This window comes from Eleginops maclovinus, chromosome 4 (assembly GCF_036324505.1).
Source record: "Eleginops maclovinus isolate JMC-PN-2008 ecotype Puerto Natales chromosome 4, JC_Emac_rtc_rv5, whole genome shotgun sequence".
Classification (NCBI taxonomy): Eukaryota; Metazoa; Chordata; class Actinopteri; order Perciformes; family Eleginopidae; genus Eleginops; species Eleginops maclovinus.
In genome coordinates this window covers 20,445,595-20,460,128 of record NC_086352.1, presented here as the reverse complement: position 1 = coordinate 20,460,128, position 14,534 = coordinate 20,445,595, and the positions used below count along the sequence as shown (strand labels likewise).

Below are 14,534 nucleotides of genomic sequence, written 5' to 3'. Positions count from 1 at the left end.
AGTTGATTACATTGGGAAGCGAAAGCCCATTTGTTGTCGCTGCAGGTTATGGATTTTTGATTGACAGGTGCTTGACTCCAGCTGCTGAGCATAGTGTGAAAAGACGAGTGTTGGTGACTGAAGATGATCTTTAGATAACATTAGATGACCTTTGAGAGCAGCTGAAGGTATCAGTCTCCACAGGAAAACTCTCCTCTTGTCTTCACACTTTTTTTTTCTTCCTCCCTCTTTTCTATCTCCCTCTCCCTTTCCCTCTCTGTGTCTGGTGAGTGGAGTTTCTGCGAGTTGGCAGCCTGTATCTGATCCTGAAGTAATTTACTGGTAGCGATAAGGAAGTGGTGTGCACAGTCTTTTACTATAGTCCTTTCTGACAGGGCAATCTGAAGCCTATGGAGACTGAATTGGAGGAAAATTGATGGAAAGAAACACGCAAGGTTATTATTATACAAATTCAACAAACTCAGATTGAGTGGAAAAACAATCACAGGTGACTGCTGGTTTAATTTTAAGCGATGGGCTTATTCAATTGACTTTGGGAGTAGAAATAATAGCAGAGCAATAACAGAAGTGGAAAGTAAAGGATGGAGTAGTGTGTAAATAAATTGCCTAAGACCCTCCTGTTGCACAAAAGGATGCTTTTTTGCGACATTTTGGGTCTCAAAATAAGCTTGGATAATGATTTTGTTGTTGACTATTTTGTGTTTGTGAGAAAGACAAACAGACGTTGACTCATTTAGCTTTGACTATACAAGCTAGTATGAACTGATATGAACGTGTTTGTGTGTCCAGTTTTGCCCAGAAGATCTTTTTTTCTCTGTTAGCCAGGCAGAGCAGGGTCATTGCCTCAGGCGTGTCTTGGAAAAATGCTTCTCTGTTGTGGGCAAGAAGAAATATAAAAAGAGACCCTAAATCAAGACACAGAGCCCCATGAATCATGTCAGCAGCAGAGCTGAAGAAGAGGGATGAGACCATCTGTAGCAGCATATGAATGGCTAACTGACTCACAGTGCTGTTGACACAAGCTGAACAAGTGTGAAGAGGTTGTGAAGATTAGCGCCGCTACTCGTCGCATAGCCTGGAAACCTGCTTCAGTCAAAAACGAGAAAACCCAAATACGCTGCATGCGCCATCCGTCACTCTGACGTTTTACGTAATTGCACGAGGGTACGTTTTTAAGTGCTTTAAAATAAGATAAATTCTCATTACAACAAAACTATGACACCTAAATCCAAGCTGACTGAATGGTTTGCTAGCTTTTTCAGAAAATGTCTCCTGTTTTTTCCCGCCCCAAAAGCCTTTTTATTTATTCATTTAATTATTAAATTGAATACATTGCGGGGTGCGCTTCTGAGCTACATATACTATATGTTCTCTTGGAGTGTGTGTGTGTGTGTTGCCTTTCTTGCCCAGTGTTGTCTGATAAGTCCCCTATGACTTGTTTCTCCACATTTGTCATTGTGCGTGTTTGGTTACTGAAATAATGTAATATTTCCTGATCTGAATTGAGTGCCAAAAGATTGAGACGATTATATTTAGTACAGATTGTGAGGAAAGAAAAAGGTACGCTTTGACAAAAATGAACTTGATGGTGAAACATTCTTGTTATTTATGCCTGAACAGGAGGTTATCAAGGAAAGCAAAACTGTTAATTAGACAAGCAGATGAGGCACGTTGAAGTAAACAACACCATGAAACAGATTGATTAATTACAATACTTAATCACAAACCTTGTCCACACTTAGTCATTGAGAAGCATAAAAGTGTTGGATGGGTGTCTCTCTCCTGTAAAGTTAATATAAAACAAGGGGAAATGCTAATTACATTTAAGCTCATGGTCAGGCTTGTAAAATGGAATTAAACGTTCGCTCTGAAGCAAATGATTTTGCCCTCTAAAGTAAAATAACAGTCAAGGCATTGTTTTGACATTTAAATGACTTGACACTGCACTGTCGTAAAAGACCTTGTGGCATGGATAAATTAGTCTCTGAGAAGGGACTGAATCCTAATGACCGAGCCCACGGGTGAGATCATGTTGTTAAAGCACACTTACAGGACAGATGATCATCACGAACTTCACGGTCGACCCTGGGGCTTGTTATTTAAAAGAATACACCAGATATATTAACCCATCAAACCCCTGGCACACAATGAGGTGGTATTTATGAATGTGTAGATGGGTTCAACCTCTTGACAACAGCTATGGTTAGGTGCCTCATGTAATGTTACTATGCTGGAGGATAATGCACAATCTTCCTCCAATAAATTATGATGAGCTCCACTGAGTGTGCAGAATAGACTTGTTTGCACAAGGCTGACAGGGGGAAGATAAATTACTTTACCCCTTAAAGTCTATAGACAACAAGGAAGCATATCATAGTTTGTGCTAATAAGGCCAACTTTGTGCTCTTTAATAAATAGACATGCTACTTTATTCTTAATTTGTAAAATGGTGCAAACACATCATCCTAAACAACACAAGCTGTTTGTTGAATGTTTTGTTGAGTTATTCTGATACTCAATTAGCTACAATAGCCATGCATCAACATTGTTTTAATGCAACTGCACTTGTTGTTTACTGTGGATCATTTCCCATCCCTCTCAAATGATTACATGTTTTGTTTAAACCCTTTTCTTCTGCACCGCAGCTGTGAGCACAGCATCCTAAAGCTGGTGTTTGTTGAATATTTCCTTAATTACAAAAGCAATTTAAACAGCGAGCCATACCTGAAGGGAAAAACATATTGACTGATTTAGCATCACACAGAGAGAGATTAAGAGATATGTTTAATTGTGATGGACCTTGGGGGGAGTGCACTCTTCGTCTCTTTAGAGCCTCAGCCTTGGCAGTAAGGGGGGCAGTTTTGCAGTTGTATTATTCTGGTAGGCCGTGCAGCAACGAGTGTGGGGAGATACTGTGTGGAAACATAAACACAGATAAGCCCATCAGAGGATGAAGGGAGAGACACTACAGTTGGTGATCAGTCAACTATAAAATTGACTCAGACTGAGCAGTTTTACTGTCTCTCAAGAAAGATTGGTGATATGACATCGAAAGAAAATGTTAAACAATCCTTCTATATTTTATCTCTTCCTCCCTCAGCTCCTTTGTGTTTTGTGTGGCCGGACAAAAAAACATCATCCCAGTTTATTTATTAACAGGTGCAATTAAACTCATTTACCTAATCTAATGCAAACAGGCCTGCAATAAATCCCACCATCATGAAGATTTTAATCAGGGTTATTGTGCTAGGTAAAACTGTTGAGCCACCTATTTACCTCTGCTGCTGTATAAAAAATGTAGAATGAAGAAAACAATTTGATCAAAGTATAAAAAAAACTGACTGAACAATTGTGTTTTCGTTAAGCTAACTCAGATATGTGAACAGTGTGAGCTTTAATCAGAATGTAAGCTACTAACAAAAATTGCCAATTTTAATACTGCGTTTACAACAAGCATCAACCTCTGGGTCTGAAAGGTGGAGCCGCTGCAGAAGTGCCTTAAACTTGCATTATCTCTTAATCCAGTAGGGGGCGACTCCACCAGTTGCATGAACTATTCTGCTTGGATAAGAGTTCATGTGAAACTAAGAATCAGAGGATGAAACCCTCTTTATTGTCACATACATGCACACAGCAGAGCACACACAGTAAATTTCTTCCTCTGCATTTAACCCATCCTAGTACTAGGAGCAGTGGGCAGCTACCATGCAGCGCCCGGGGAGCAATGGGGAGGGGGGATTGGAGATGTCCGGTGCCTTGCTCAAGGGCACCACAGCAGGGCCCAGGAAGTGAACTGTAGCAGTCCACTTTCCATATTTCAAGTCTGTTTGGGGACTTGACATTTTCCAGATGAGTTCATGGTTGCAAGCTCTACCTTCAAGTGCTCTTTGATACAGCCTAATTAAAGTTGTTGTTTTTTTATTTGTATTCATTTGAATAATGAGATATAGCAAAATAGCCGCTAAAGTAGGATGTAGTTTTGGCTACCTTGTAATTTGAGTGATCTCTGTGTTTCTGTCTTACAACTTGAATCTTTCAAAGTTGTTCTACTTCATGAAAGTTAATGGTAACATTCTCTTAGCCACTTTGTCTGGTTGTTGGTTGTGCTTTGCTGGTCCGTTTTTGGGTGACTGGTTTTAAGTAAGCAAGATAGATACGGCCAAAAACAAAGATGGTGATTATAAACTAGGCTACAAAATCCTCCATAAAACCAATAGGTGACATTCTGTTATACAGGCTTTAGTGTAAAACCGTTACTCAAGTAAACAACATGTTGAACACAGAAAATTACATTGGTTTGTTTTGTGTTGTTGATCGCTGTTTATTGTTGATCTGTCGTTCATTTAAAGTGTTTACAATTCTTTAAGCTTTGTTTACACTTGGATTACAGAATATACACAGAAACTGCATCTAGATGCGGCTTGGACAGATTTTCTGCCTCCTGTTTTGGATTGGTCGGCTCTTCTCGCCTCATTTGAACAGTTTCTTTGATTTTATCATGTTTGTTTTAATTTAATTTAAATCATTAAATCTATCGAGAAAAGTGTTACAGCGAGTAGCAACAGAGGTGTAGGACTACAGTTATACATGTTCAATCAGTTTTTAGTTTTGTTTTACCTTGTTTTAATGTTCAGCTTTGGTTCAAATGTGTTTTGAAACTGTGTACTTTAAATATTATCTTTAAAACTCTTATTTCATTAATGCTTATATGAAATGTTAGAATCATATAACCATTTTTATATTGTATTATGTTTAGAATTCATTCAGCACTGATGAATCATACCCAAACTTTAGTCTGCATCTTTCCACTTGGACGCCCTCCAGTGCATTTGAAGGAGCCCTGAATAAAACTCAATTCACCCTGCCCGGTGTTTTTGCAGCTGTCACTCACCTTGAAGCTTTCGAGGGCCTGCAGGAGGTTTATGATCTTCTTCGCCATTAGCAGCCGTTATTTTTTTCTTTCGGCCCATTCAGCCGCTTTTACGCTGAGTGAAGGAAAGAATGGGGCTGAGAGAGCAAATATAAATTACAGGGGTGATTAGACTGTTGGTATTTTGGTCCCTTTTGCCAATGTGTTGTTTACTGATGCAGGTCCACAGTGCTCTCTCAGAGGTGCAGTGACAACACAGTGAGTCTCAGTCTCTGCCGCTGGAGAAACAGCAGATCTGGCTACTTGCTTCTGCCAGCTGTGGTAAGATAATCAGATATGTGAGGACAAAAGGCTGGAGACATGATACAATTTGCAGCTATTAACTGGTCCTGCTGGTGTCAGTTTTGGACCTTGAATTAGTGTTAGAAACACAGCATGTTGAGCTATGTCTAATTGATACATCACACATTATTCTTCTTTATGTTCAATTTATGCAGATGTTTTTCATCATGCAGCTCATCAGTTACGAATTTGCCCTTAAGGGATAGGTTCCAATGAATTCAGGTTTATTAAACATTTCGTTAATATTCCCAGGACACATAAACACGTGATTCATCTTGAACTGTAATTATTGGCCACTTTCAATGTTTATGATGGGCTTTATGTTGTTATGTTTTTCTTATAATGAGACTCTGTGGTGGTAGCGATGTTTGTAGGGACTTGGCCTGCGAACTGGAAGTTCACCGGTTCAAGTCCCCGAAAGAAGTGCTACAGAGGTGTCCCTGAGCAAGGCACCGGATGCCGTACATATGGTAGCCCACTGCTTCTACAACTAGAATGGGTCAAATGCAGAATGCAAATTTCCCCTCTGAGGGACGGTTAAGGGTTCCTTCTCCTTATTCTTCTATTCTTATACCTGCTTTCTTGAGGGTTGCTCAAACGTCAAATTACAGCTTTAAATGTATGACTACATGGATTTCACATGCCTAGTAGATTAAAAAAACATAAATCATCACATTCAGGTGATTTGACAGCAGTCAGAGAAAATCCCTATTCCTTAATCTAGAGTAGTGTTTGTGTGCACTTGTGTGCTGTGAGTCAAATATTCACATTCCTTTGGTTTCTACCAACTCCTGAGGGACAGTCAGTATAGGGTGGGTTTATAGAGCTTTTCAAGGAAAACAGCTGCCTGATGGGTCTGAAAACAACAGTACTATTGCTTTAAAGCTGCAAAGAGCCAGGGAGAGTTTAAGATTTGAGTGACAGTTCTCAAATAAAGAAAAGACCCACATTATATTTGACTGAACTTTATTGATAATATGAAGTAAAAAATGGTTTACTCCGATGCTTTACTTTTATTTTACATCTATTGTTATTCTCTCTTTCTCCCTTTCCTTTCTATTTTTGTTATACAAAATAAATGTTAATCTTTAAAAAATTACTTTTCATAGCAAATAGTTCCACACTTTACTTTAGTCAATTATATAAATACTTCTTCTACCTCTGCCCCCAGCACACAGCTACACTATAAGATGAATATAAAAGACTAAAACAAACTAAAAATAAAAACCAGGTCATGGTATGGTTTTCCTGCCAATGTACACAAACTCTGCCAGTGTGAGATAAAAAGGCTGCAGATCTTTTAGTTCACGTCAACATGCATTTTATATTGCCATGGAAATTGTGTGCTTCCTGCTGCTCAAATCTTTGAAAGTAAAATACTGATCATTTACACACAGAGAGACTTGCTGCACTGCTGAGCATATCACTGCAAATTACATGTTGATATCCTTCTGAAATATACAACACAAGGGTGGGGCAGCATGCTTCTTCAAGCATTAATACAATATATTCATACATATTTTGATTTAACTGCACGGCTGGATAGAAACCTTGTTATGAAATGACTCGATCAGTGCTGAACTTTATTTTATTTTTGTTATTATTTTTGTTCACTGCTTACTTTAAACCTGACATCCTATCTGTAATATTTTATATCCTGGTAATAACAGTGTTACCCTAGGCTGGTTGATTTGTTTATGCCTGTTTACAGGTGCTTCATAAATCCATAATTATCCGCTCAATGTTTTTGTCTCTGCGTCTCCATAAAGCAGGTGTTGAAATTTGAACAAGCACGGTCAGTGGATGACGATGGCAAAGACAACTAAGCCTCTTAAGTTTCATGCCAGAGTGGAAATGCTTTTCATCAGAGTGATGATTTTGATAATCTGCACTGGATTGAGACCAAGAAGTCAGTACATCTGATCATATCCGTTTGTATTCTGCAGTGAAATAAATATTTTAGATGGATGGAAAAGATGCAGCATTGAGTGTATGCATTGTGAAGTGAAAAACACACTAGAGCAGTGCTTTGAATGTGAGCATGTCTAGCTAATGTCATAAAAGCTCTGATGAGTCTTTTATTGTCTACCCTGCTCTTACCACATCTGTTTAATTCTGCACATTATTGTCCTTATGGGGCATTAACACCTTTGGAAATACCCTCTTTCGGTGACCATCTGCTTTTATGAAACCATAGTATCCTCTACTTAGCCAACTTGTACATCTGTCCTTATTACCTTTCATAAAACTCAAATATTTAAGAGGTGATATAAAAGTTCTCTTGCCATTTTAGAGCTCCTAAAATCTACGTGGCATTAACAGCATGCATGATGCAGTAGCTCATAAATTAACAGAGCTCTTAGCTTCAGAGGGGCATTTTTGGTACAATATAACACACTCTTTACTACCCTAATAATGTATTCCTTTGAATGTGAAGTAGGTGTCATTTTGGGCACCAGCGTGAAGAGGTGCAGGGCCATATGCTCGCACTAAATGTGTAACTGCTTTTAAAATGTTATTTATAAACAGTTTGCTCAGGATGGGTAAAACATAGTTTTGTTGTCGCCGTCCATGTGAACCTTGTGCGCCATTAGGAAGGTTATGGCTTCAACTATAGTGTAGAAAACAAGAAGACACAATAAACTGTTCATTCAACTACGAATGGACTAGCTATTAGCTACGTTTTTTAATCTCTTTCCATTTGAAATGTCATTGACTTTGATATCACCACATGCTCGCACCAACATGTGTTTTTAATGAGGCTGTCGATTAAACACAATTAATTCATGTATGGACTTGACCCCTGTAGTTCTGGTGCAGGGATCTTTGGACTGGATGCTATTAAAAGAGCATGTGTTATTTTCACAAGCGATGAATGTTGTAAAAACATGAATGATATAACAATCAAGGTAGCCACCCTAGGCTGATATAAAAGAGACTGAATGGGCACATACATCTAAAGGTATAAGTATAAGAAGTGTATCCAGAAAAGCTACACAGTGTGATTAATAGCAGAAACAGAATTCAAAACGATTTATGTGATCATCTGACACATACTGTCCGACTCTCGCTCCTTCATAATATGTTTATGTTACTTAAAACGTAATTTAAAAACCCTGAAAAAAGGCTTGTCAAAAGCACAAATACAAGAATCTATCAATTAAATTAAACACAACTTTAGAGTAATGATTTTCTGTCTTGAGGGACCACAATTCTCCTATTAAAAAGCAAATTGATAAAAAAGGTCCTCTGGGCCAAACTGCCTTTAAAAATGCCAAAAACACGTTGTGTTGAATGTGGTAAAATAAAGATACCAATTCATTTTGTTGGCTAAAAACTACAAGAAATACCCGTACATGTATAAAAATATAAATATAAACATATTTAACATAAACATGTATTATTTTCTCTACTATCAGGACAATGTAGATAGGCATCTCTGGATGACCATGCTTTGTGGTTTAATACCCTTCTATGCAATCAACTTGACGTTTCCTCCATGAGTTCCTAAATATGTTTTTTTTGACATATTCTGTCTTTTATTTGTCTCCGTCCTGCTGAGCTTTGTGTTTATGAATCTATAACTAATCCGTCTTCTCAAAGAGCTTGTCCCAACATCTCAGTACAACAGTGTAAGTACAGGTTCCTGGAACAAAATGCCCATTATCCACCGACCAACTACTAGACCATATTAATTACAGCTGCCACCTTGCTCAAACAGCTCTGTCTGGCTTATTCCGTAGTGTCCTCCTGGCACAAGTCAATACAACTTCAAGGCTCATGGCTTCCTAGTAATTGGAACAAACATGGCAGTAGTGACGTTTGGAGCTAAATCTTTGCCAGAGGCACTGTTGACTGCTGCTGTATTATCGTCTTTGTCACAGCTCTCTGTAAAGGTACACAGTTCTAGATACACATACTGGCAGCCTTGTAATCATAATTAAAATAATCCTTTTCAAAAATACCTTTTTATTTGAGCCTTTCTGCAAAGGTTTTGTCAGTCAATTTCTGTCATTCATGAATTTGTTTTCCTCTAACAAACGCATGACTCACAGCACCTATTGTGAAATAAAAATACACTTAGTTACAGCAGGAGGTATGTAAATCATCATGTATTATTTAATTACAGTGTTGCAGAGTCAATATGTTTATTACCATATTAACTCTGGGTTATTGTACCAAACAGATGTTTGTTTGAAGCATAGCCCTCTTGTTGATTTTACACATTAAACTGCATATGTTCCATTGTCTTGCCTGAAGTATATTCTGTCCTTTCTGAGTGAACAGACTGCTTTGAAGTGCACTGCAATGAGCCAGAGAGACTTGTGTTTCCTCAGTGACAACGGGAAGGCAGGTATTGCTTTCTAGCCTCCTAACCGCAGGCCTGCTTTGTTTCTCACTCAGCCAACCATGAACAGTGTGCATGGTCTACCTCCTTTATCTCCCAAGCCACTGAACTCCCTTATCCATAACATTTTGATGAGAGTACATTAAGGAAAAAATAAGACTGCATTTTACTAAATCACACTGCTTTGTACATTCATACATACAACTTGCAAGTAAAAGACAGATGGTGTGACTGCAAATAATTAATAGGCATGCTCAGCCACAGCTCATGATTGATACCTCAAAGGCAACAGAAGCATACTAATATATCTGAAACAGTGAGAGCAGTCTGTGACCTGCAAGTGAAATGATGTGAACATTCAGCTACCATCTGTAAATTGCTTACAAAAATCACAACAAGCTGATTGAACACAGCCTCTTAGTTTGGAAGAGTTGCCTTTAGATTAAGTATATTTGTGAATAGAAATGGCGTTAACCAACATAATTAACTCCTAAATCTGCAGATATTTTCAGGTCATTTGTTTAGCACTTCAGTCCACAACTGTAACATTTTGGTTCACTCTCACAGCTCTCTTACGGTCATTTCAGGCCAAATGGTCAGCTGTTTCCAGTAACAAAATCCACTGATCATTACCTGCTCAACATGGTGTAGCCAAAAACAGCGTTCAACTACAGTTAATACTGGGCTTAAATTTATTGCCAACAAGACTTAAATAATTGCTAATGTTCCTCTGCAATTGCTGGATGTGTAAAAAAAATAATTAATTAACCATATCTACTTTTGCATGATACAGATATTATTACAAGTATCTAATACTATATACAATTTAACACGGTGCATAGCAAATGTAAAGTGCAAGAGAAAACCTGAGAAAAAGAGAGAGTAAAACCTATTACTTAGTAACTCTTTAGCTGAAAATGAAGTCAACAACATGATTTTTTTGCAGTGCATTTTGTGGGATCTAGATAAGATGATTGAACCTAAGCCACAAATATTGGAAAATGAAAGCATATGTCACAGAAGCGTGTATCTGTGTTTTATTCTTGTTCAGATTCAGGAAAAGCTGTGCTCCTTCTGAGCCATGATCATAGTAAATGACTTTGACGTACCAATCCTACTCTATCCTTCCGTCAAAGAATAAGGCAAAAATAGCCCTCAAATATCTTTGCTCCCGAAGTGGAGGTTTTGTACTTAGAGACAAATATATTTGGATGAGATAGGGATAAAAACCAAGAATAAAAAGATTGAAAATTTCAATCTCGAGCTGAACAGCAGTATGAGCAGAGATGAGATGCAAACCAAGAATCCCTCTGGGGGCGAAAGATATGGATTATGGGATCCTGTTGCTCGTCCACAGAGACACATGCAATCGCTCAGCTGTTTGATATCCTTTTGTAGCCTCTGCTTGATGCTACTGTGTGCTTTTTACTCACCCTATAGAATATGTGATGACTATGATCAATGTTTTTTTTTTAATCTATGACACCTTTCAAGAATCCAACCTTTATTTTCTGCGATTGCAACTCCCAGAGAGTCTCTGTGTTGCATTGCCAGCCCTTCAGCATGTTACAAGATACTATAGGTGCTTCAGGTTATGGATCCCAGTGGCATAATGAAATAGATTGCTCTCTGAATGTGAGAGATGTGGCCTGTATGTACGAACGTGAGTGCATGGATTCAAGTTAGATTTTATACGTTCTTCAACCTTTACCAAATTCATACATGTCTGTGGTGTTTGAAACATAAAACAGCTTTAGGTAACGACACACTTTTTGAAATGCAGATGTATGGCCGTTCACATTTTCATTGTGTAGAACTGGGCACAGATGGCTCTGATGTAATCTCTTCAATCTGCTATTAATCACACTGTGCAGAAAAAAAAAAAGAAAAGAGAGAGACTGCAGGAAAGGTCAACGAGAGGTGGATTTTGCAGTATGTGTTACATAGGATGGTGTCTCCAGATAACTGCACACAACATACTGTATGATATTATCAAAAGCTACAACTGCGTGTGGGCAAAGTAATCTACCTTTACCGCAGACTTCTTAACTGTATTTTTTAACAGGTTTACCGTTAACAATTTATAGAGGTGCCAGACCTAACATGGACTCTCTTTATTCCAGCTCTTACAAATATAAGCTCCATCTCAGCAGGTGTGTCCTGGGATTAAACAGAGCTGCAGGCAGCAGGATCATAGCTCCTGTGCACACGGTTCAGGTGCAATTTAGTCCCAAAACATCAGCCTCAAGCCGCAGGCGCCTGCTGCAGCCAGCAAACAGGGCCTTCACTTTCACACTTAGATTTTGGTCGATGTGCACAAGAAGCCAAATTATTCAGAGGAATCGTGTTAGGGCAGAACTTGTTGACATGCACTGCAGTAGCCTGGTTTCTCTAAAACCCAACTTGCAGATGGTCAACCCACAAGATGTCTCTAGTTTCCTGAATCCACTTTTATATGTACAGTACTTCAACCAAAATGTAGTATTATTATCTCTCAAAAATTGTGTCGGAGATTGTTTTTAGTCACCAGCATGTTTTTATCAAAGGCTGGGACATGTTTACTATACTTCATATACAGAGTCACGCTTTACTTTATTAGAAGCGCAGACATGCATTCATGAGCTACATACATACAAATATACTTCCACTTTAGTTAGATTAGGTTCAATATAAATCAAAGAGTCTCAGAGCGCTGCATCATATTTCTGTCAAATCATTTTAAAATGGTTTGCGTCCTTTAATCCAGGCTTCTCAGAAATATGTGTTGAGAAGCAAACATCAAAGACCCACATTGTTCCTGCACAGTAACAAAAAAAGGAGAAACTAAAATGCAGAAAAATTAATTTATTTCATGTGCTGAAGATGTTTGCTGATGAGCTATTATGATTAAGGATTGATTGGTTAGTGTTATTTCTGTTTTGAGCACTACATGCCGATGGTCTACTTTTGCCACATTTTTGTCCTATTGTGGCACCTCTGATGCAGATGAAATAAATGTATAGAGCTAGTGTCAAAATGTAGTTTAAAGGACATTAAATGACACGATGAATCAAATATGATGGACGGAATTTGAGCATTAAATAGCCAACAACTTGAACAATGTATTAAAATAAACTCTGTTACTAAGTACTTTGTATATTTCTGCCAAATTGTTATGAATTCAACTTTGGCGATCTGCACCAAAGCATTGTATTTGTAGACAGATTTTAGATGTTCACCTAAATATTTCATTTGACGCAGCTGGTAGTTGCAAGACACCAGCCGAAGGGAAGGCAGGCCACACAAAAGAGAGAACAAAGACAATTTTGGTGATAAAAGACAGGACACTGAATGGCAGCTATATTTTTCCAAAAAGGAGTTCAGATTTGAAGGAAATTAACAACAAAATGACATCTCAAGGACCAAGACACACTGACTAAATTTGAAATCTACCGCCTACCTTTTCTTTTAAACAAATTAGACAGCCAGACTTCCTGCACTTTATTTATTCATACTTTTTTCCCCCTTTCTGACCTTGTATTGCTTGAAAACCACACACCAATTTGTGTTAGCTGCTACAAAAACACAGATTGTCTTTTTGATTTTTTGTTAATTCCAGATTCAGATCTTTAAATTCAAAGAAAAATCAGCTCCTCAGCAGGTCATTGAGCAATGACTGACTTTACCTTGATCTACTAGTTTGATTAAATGATATGCTGCAAATTGAGATGTGAAGGGATTGTGCTCAGTCACCGCCAGCCACGGTCAATGGCATTACAGCTGACAGACTGTGTTCACACTAAAGAGTGAGGAGTCCTTGAGGTGATCTGAAGCCTATTACCAAGCTATAACAACAATAACTGGCTTGGCAACAAGGAATAATGGCACATATTGAAATGTTAAGGCACAAATCATAAATGAATAGATGAGTGTTCTGTGCTGATGAAAGAGCATCAAATGTAGATACATACGAAGCCTTGCAGCCCTGCAGCATAGACTCCCGTCTGCTCACATTTGCAAGTGAATCATGATTCTCCCACGTCACAAATCCCACGTTTACCTTTAGGGTATTGCCTGCCAATGAATTATGCCATCCCCTTAGGTGTTAGTTCAGGCTATTGATCATCTTTACCTTTTGCTCCATGAAGAGGTTCGGTAATAGATTTTATTCAGTGTGTATTTTTTCTAACACATCCCACGTGCATTGTTCACTGGTGGAAGAAATGCCTGTTCATTATTTGTGTATTTACTCCACTACAAGCAACACTATTGTTTTGAAATAAGTTAAGTAACAGTAGAGAAATATGATCATTAAACTGCATGTACGGTTTTAAAAATAAAGAAAATGTGCACCTGTTGTTACAGATACAACACGTTGTATGCTTCAACATGCCTTATGCATATGAAAATACTAACGGATCCTTTTTGTACTTTTTCACAGCTACACCCTCCGTGTGGTCGGCAATGGGATCAAGGCTCAGAGTGCAAACCCTGAGGTCAAAGTGAAGGTAGCAGACCCTGTCATAAATCAGATCATCGACAAACTCAAACACATCAACCAGGTGAGCCTCTACAGATTTACTATATGCACATAGTACACTTTCTTATTTTCTCCTAAACCACTTTAAATGTACGTATAAACAGCGTCCATCATTCTCAATTTTTACTGTTTTCTTAGGCAATCTGCTAATCTCTGTGCATCTTCATTAGTTTATGGAACATTAAGTAACTGTCATTAAACTTTGGCTTGTTCTTTAAGATGCTCTTAAACAGCTACTTGAAAAGAAAATATCCGTCACTACTCCGAAGCCCTTCACTCTTTACCTCTGGATAATCTTATCTTATTTTATCATCTTTATATTACCAGTAAGTACCGGCTGATAGAAAACTATCCTCAAATGCTAAATCATCCCCCAGGCTATGAAAAAGAAAATCCATCATTACACATTTAAAAACCCATTTATTCCAGTTTGCGTGTCTTCACATTTACTGCTC

General features: G+C 38.1%; 1 protein-coding gene across 1 annotated transcript in view; it reads left to right on the top strand.

Annotated features, from left to right (window-relative positions):
* The window catches only part of gpc5a (glypican 5a), a 93,519-nt gene that overhangs the window by 33,813 nt on the left and 45,172 nt on the right, over nucleotides 1–14,534 (top strand). Inside the window, exon 7 of the mRNA XM_063882579.1 lies at nucleotides 13,981–14,101. Within this exon, the coding sequence (XP_063738649.1) occupies nucleotides 13,981–14,101 (121 nt within the window). The remainder of the gene's footprint in view (nucleotides 1–13,980; nucleotides 14,102–14,534) is intronic.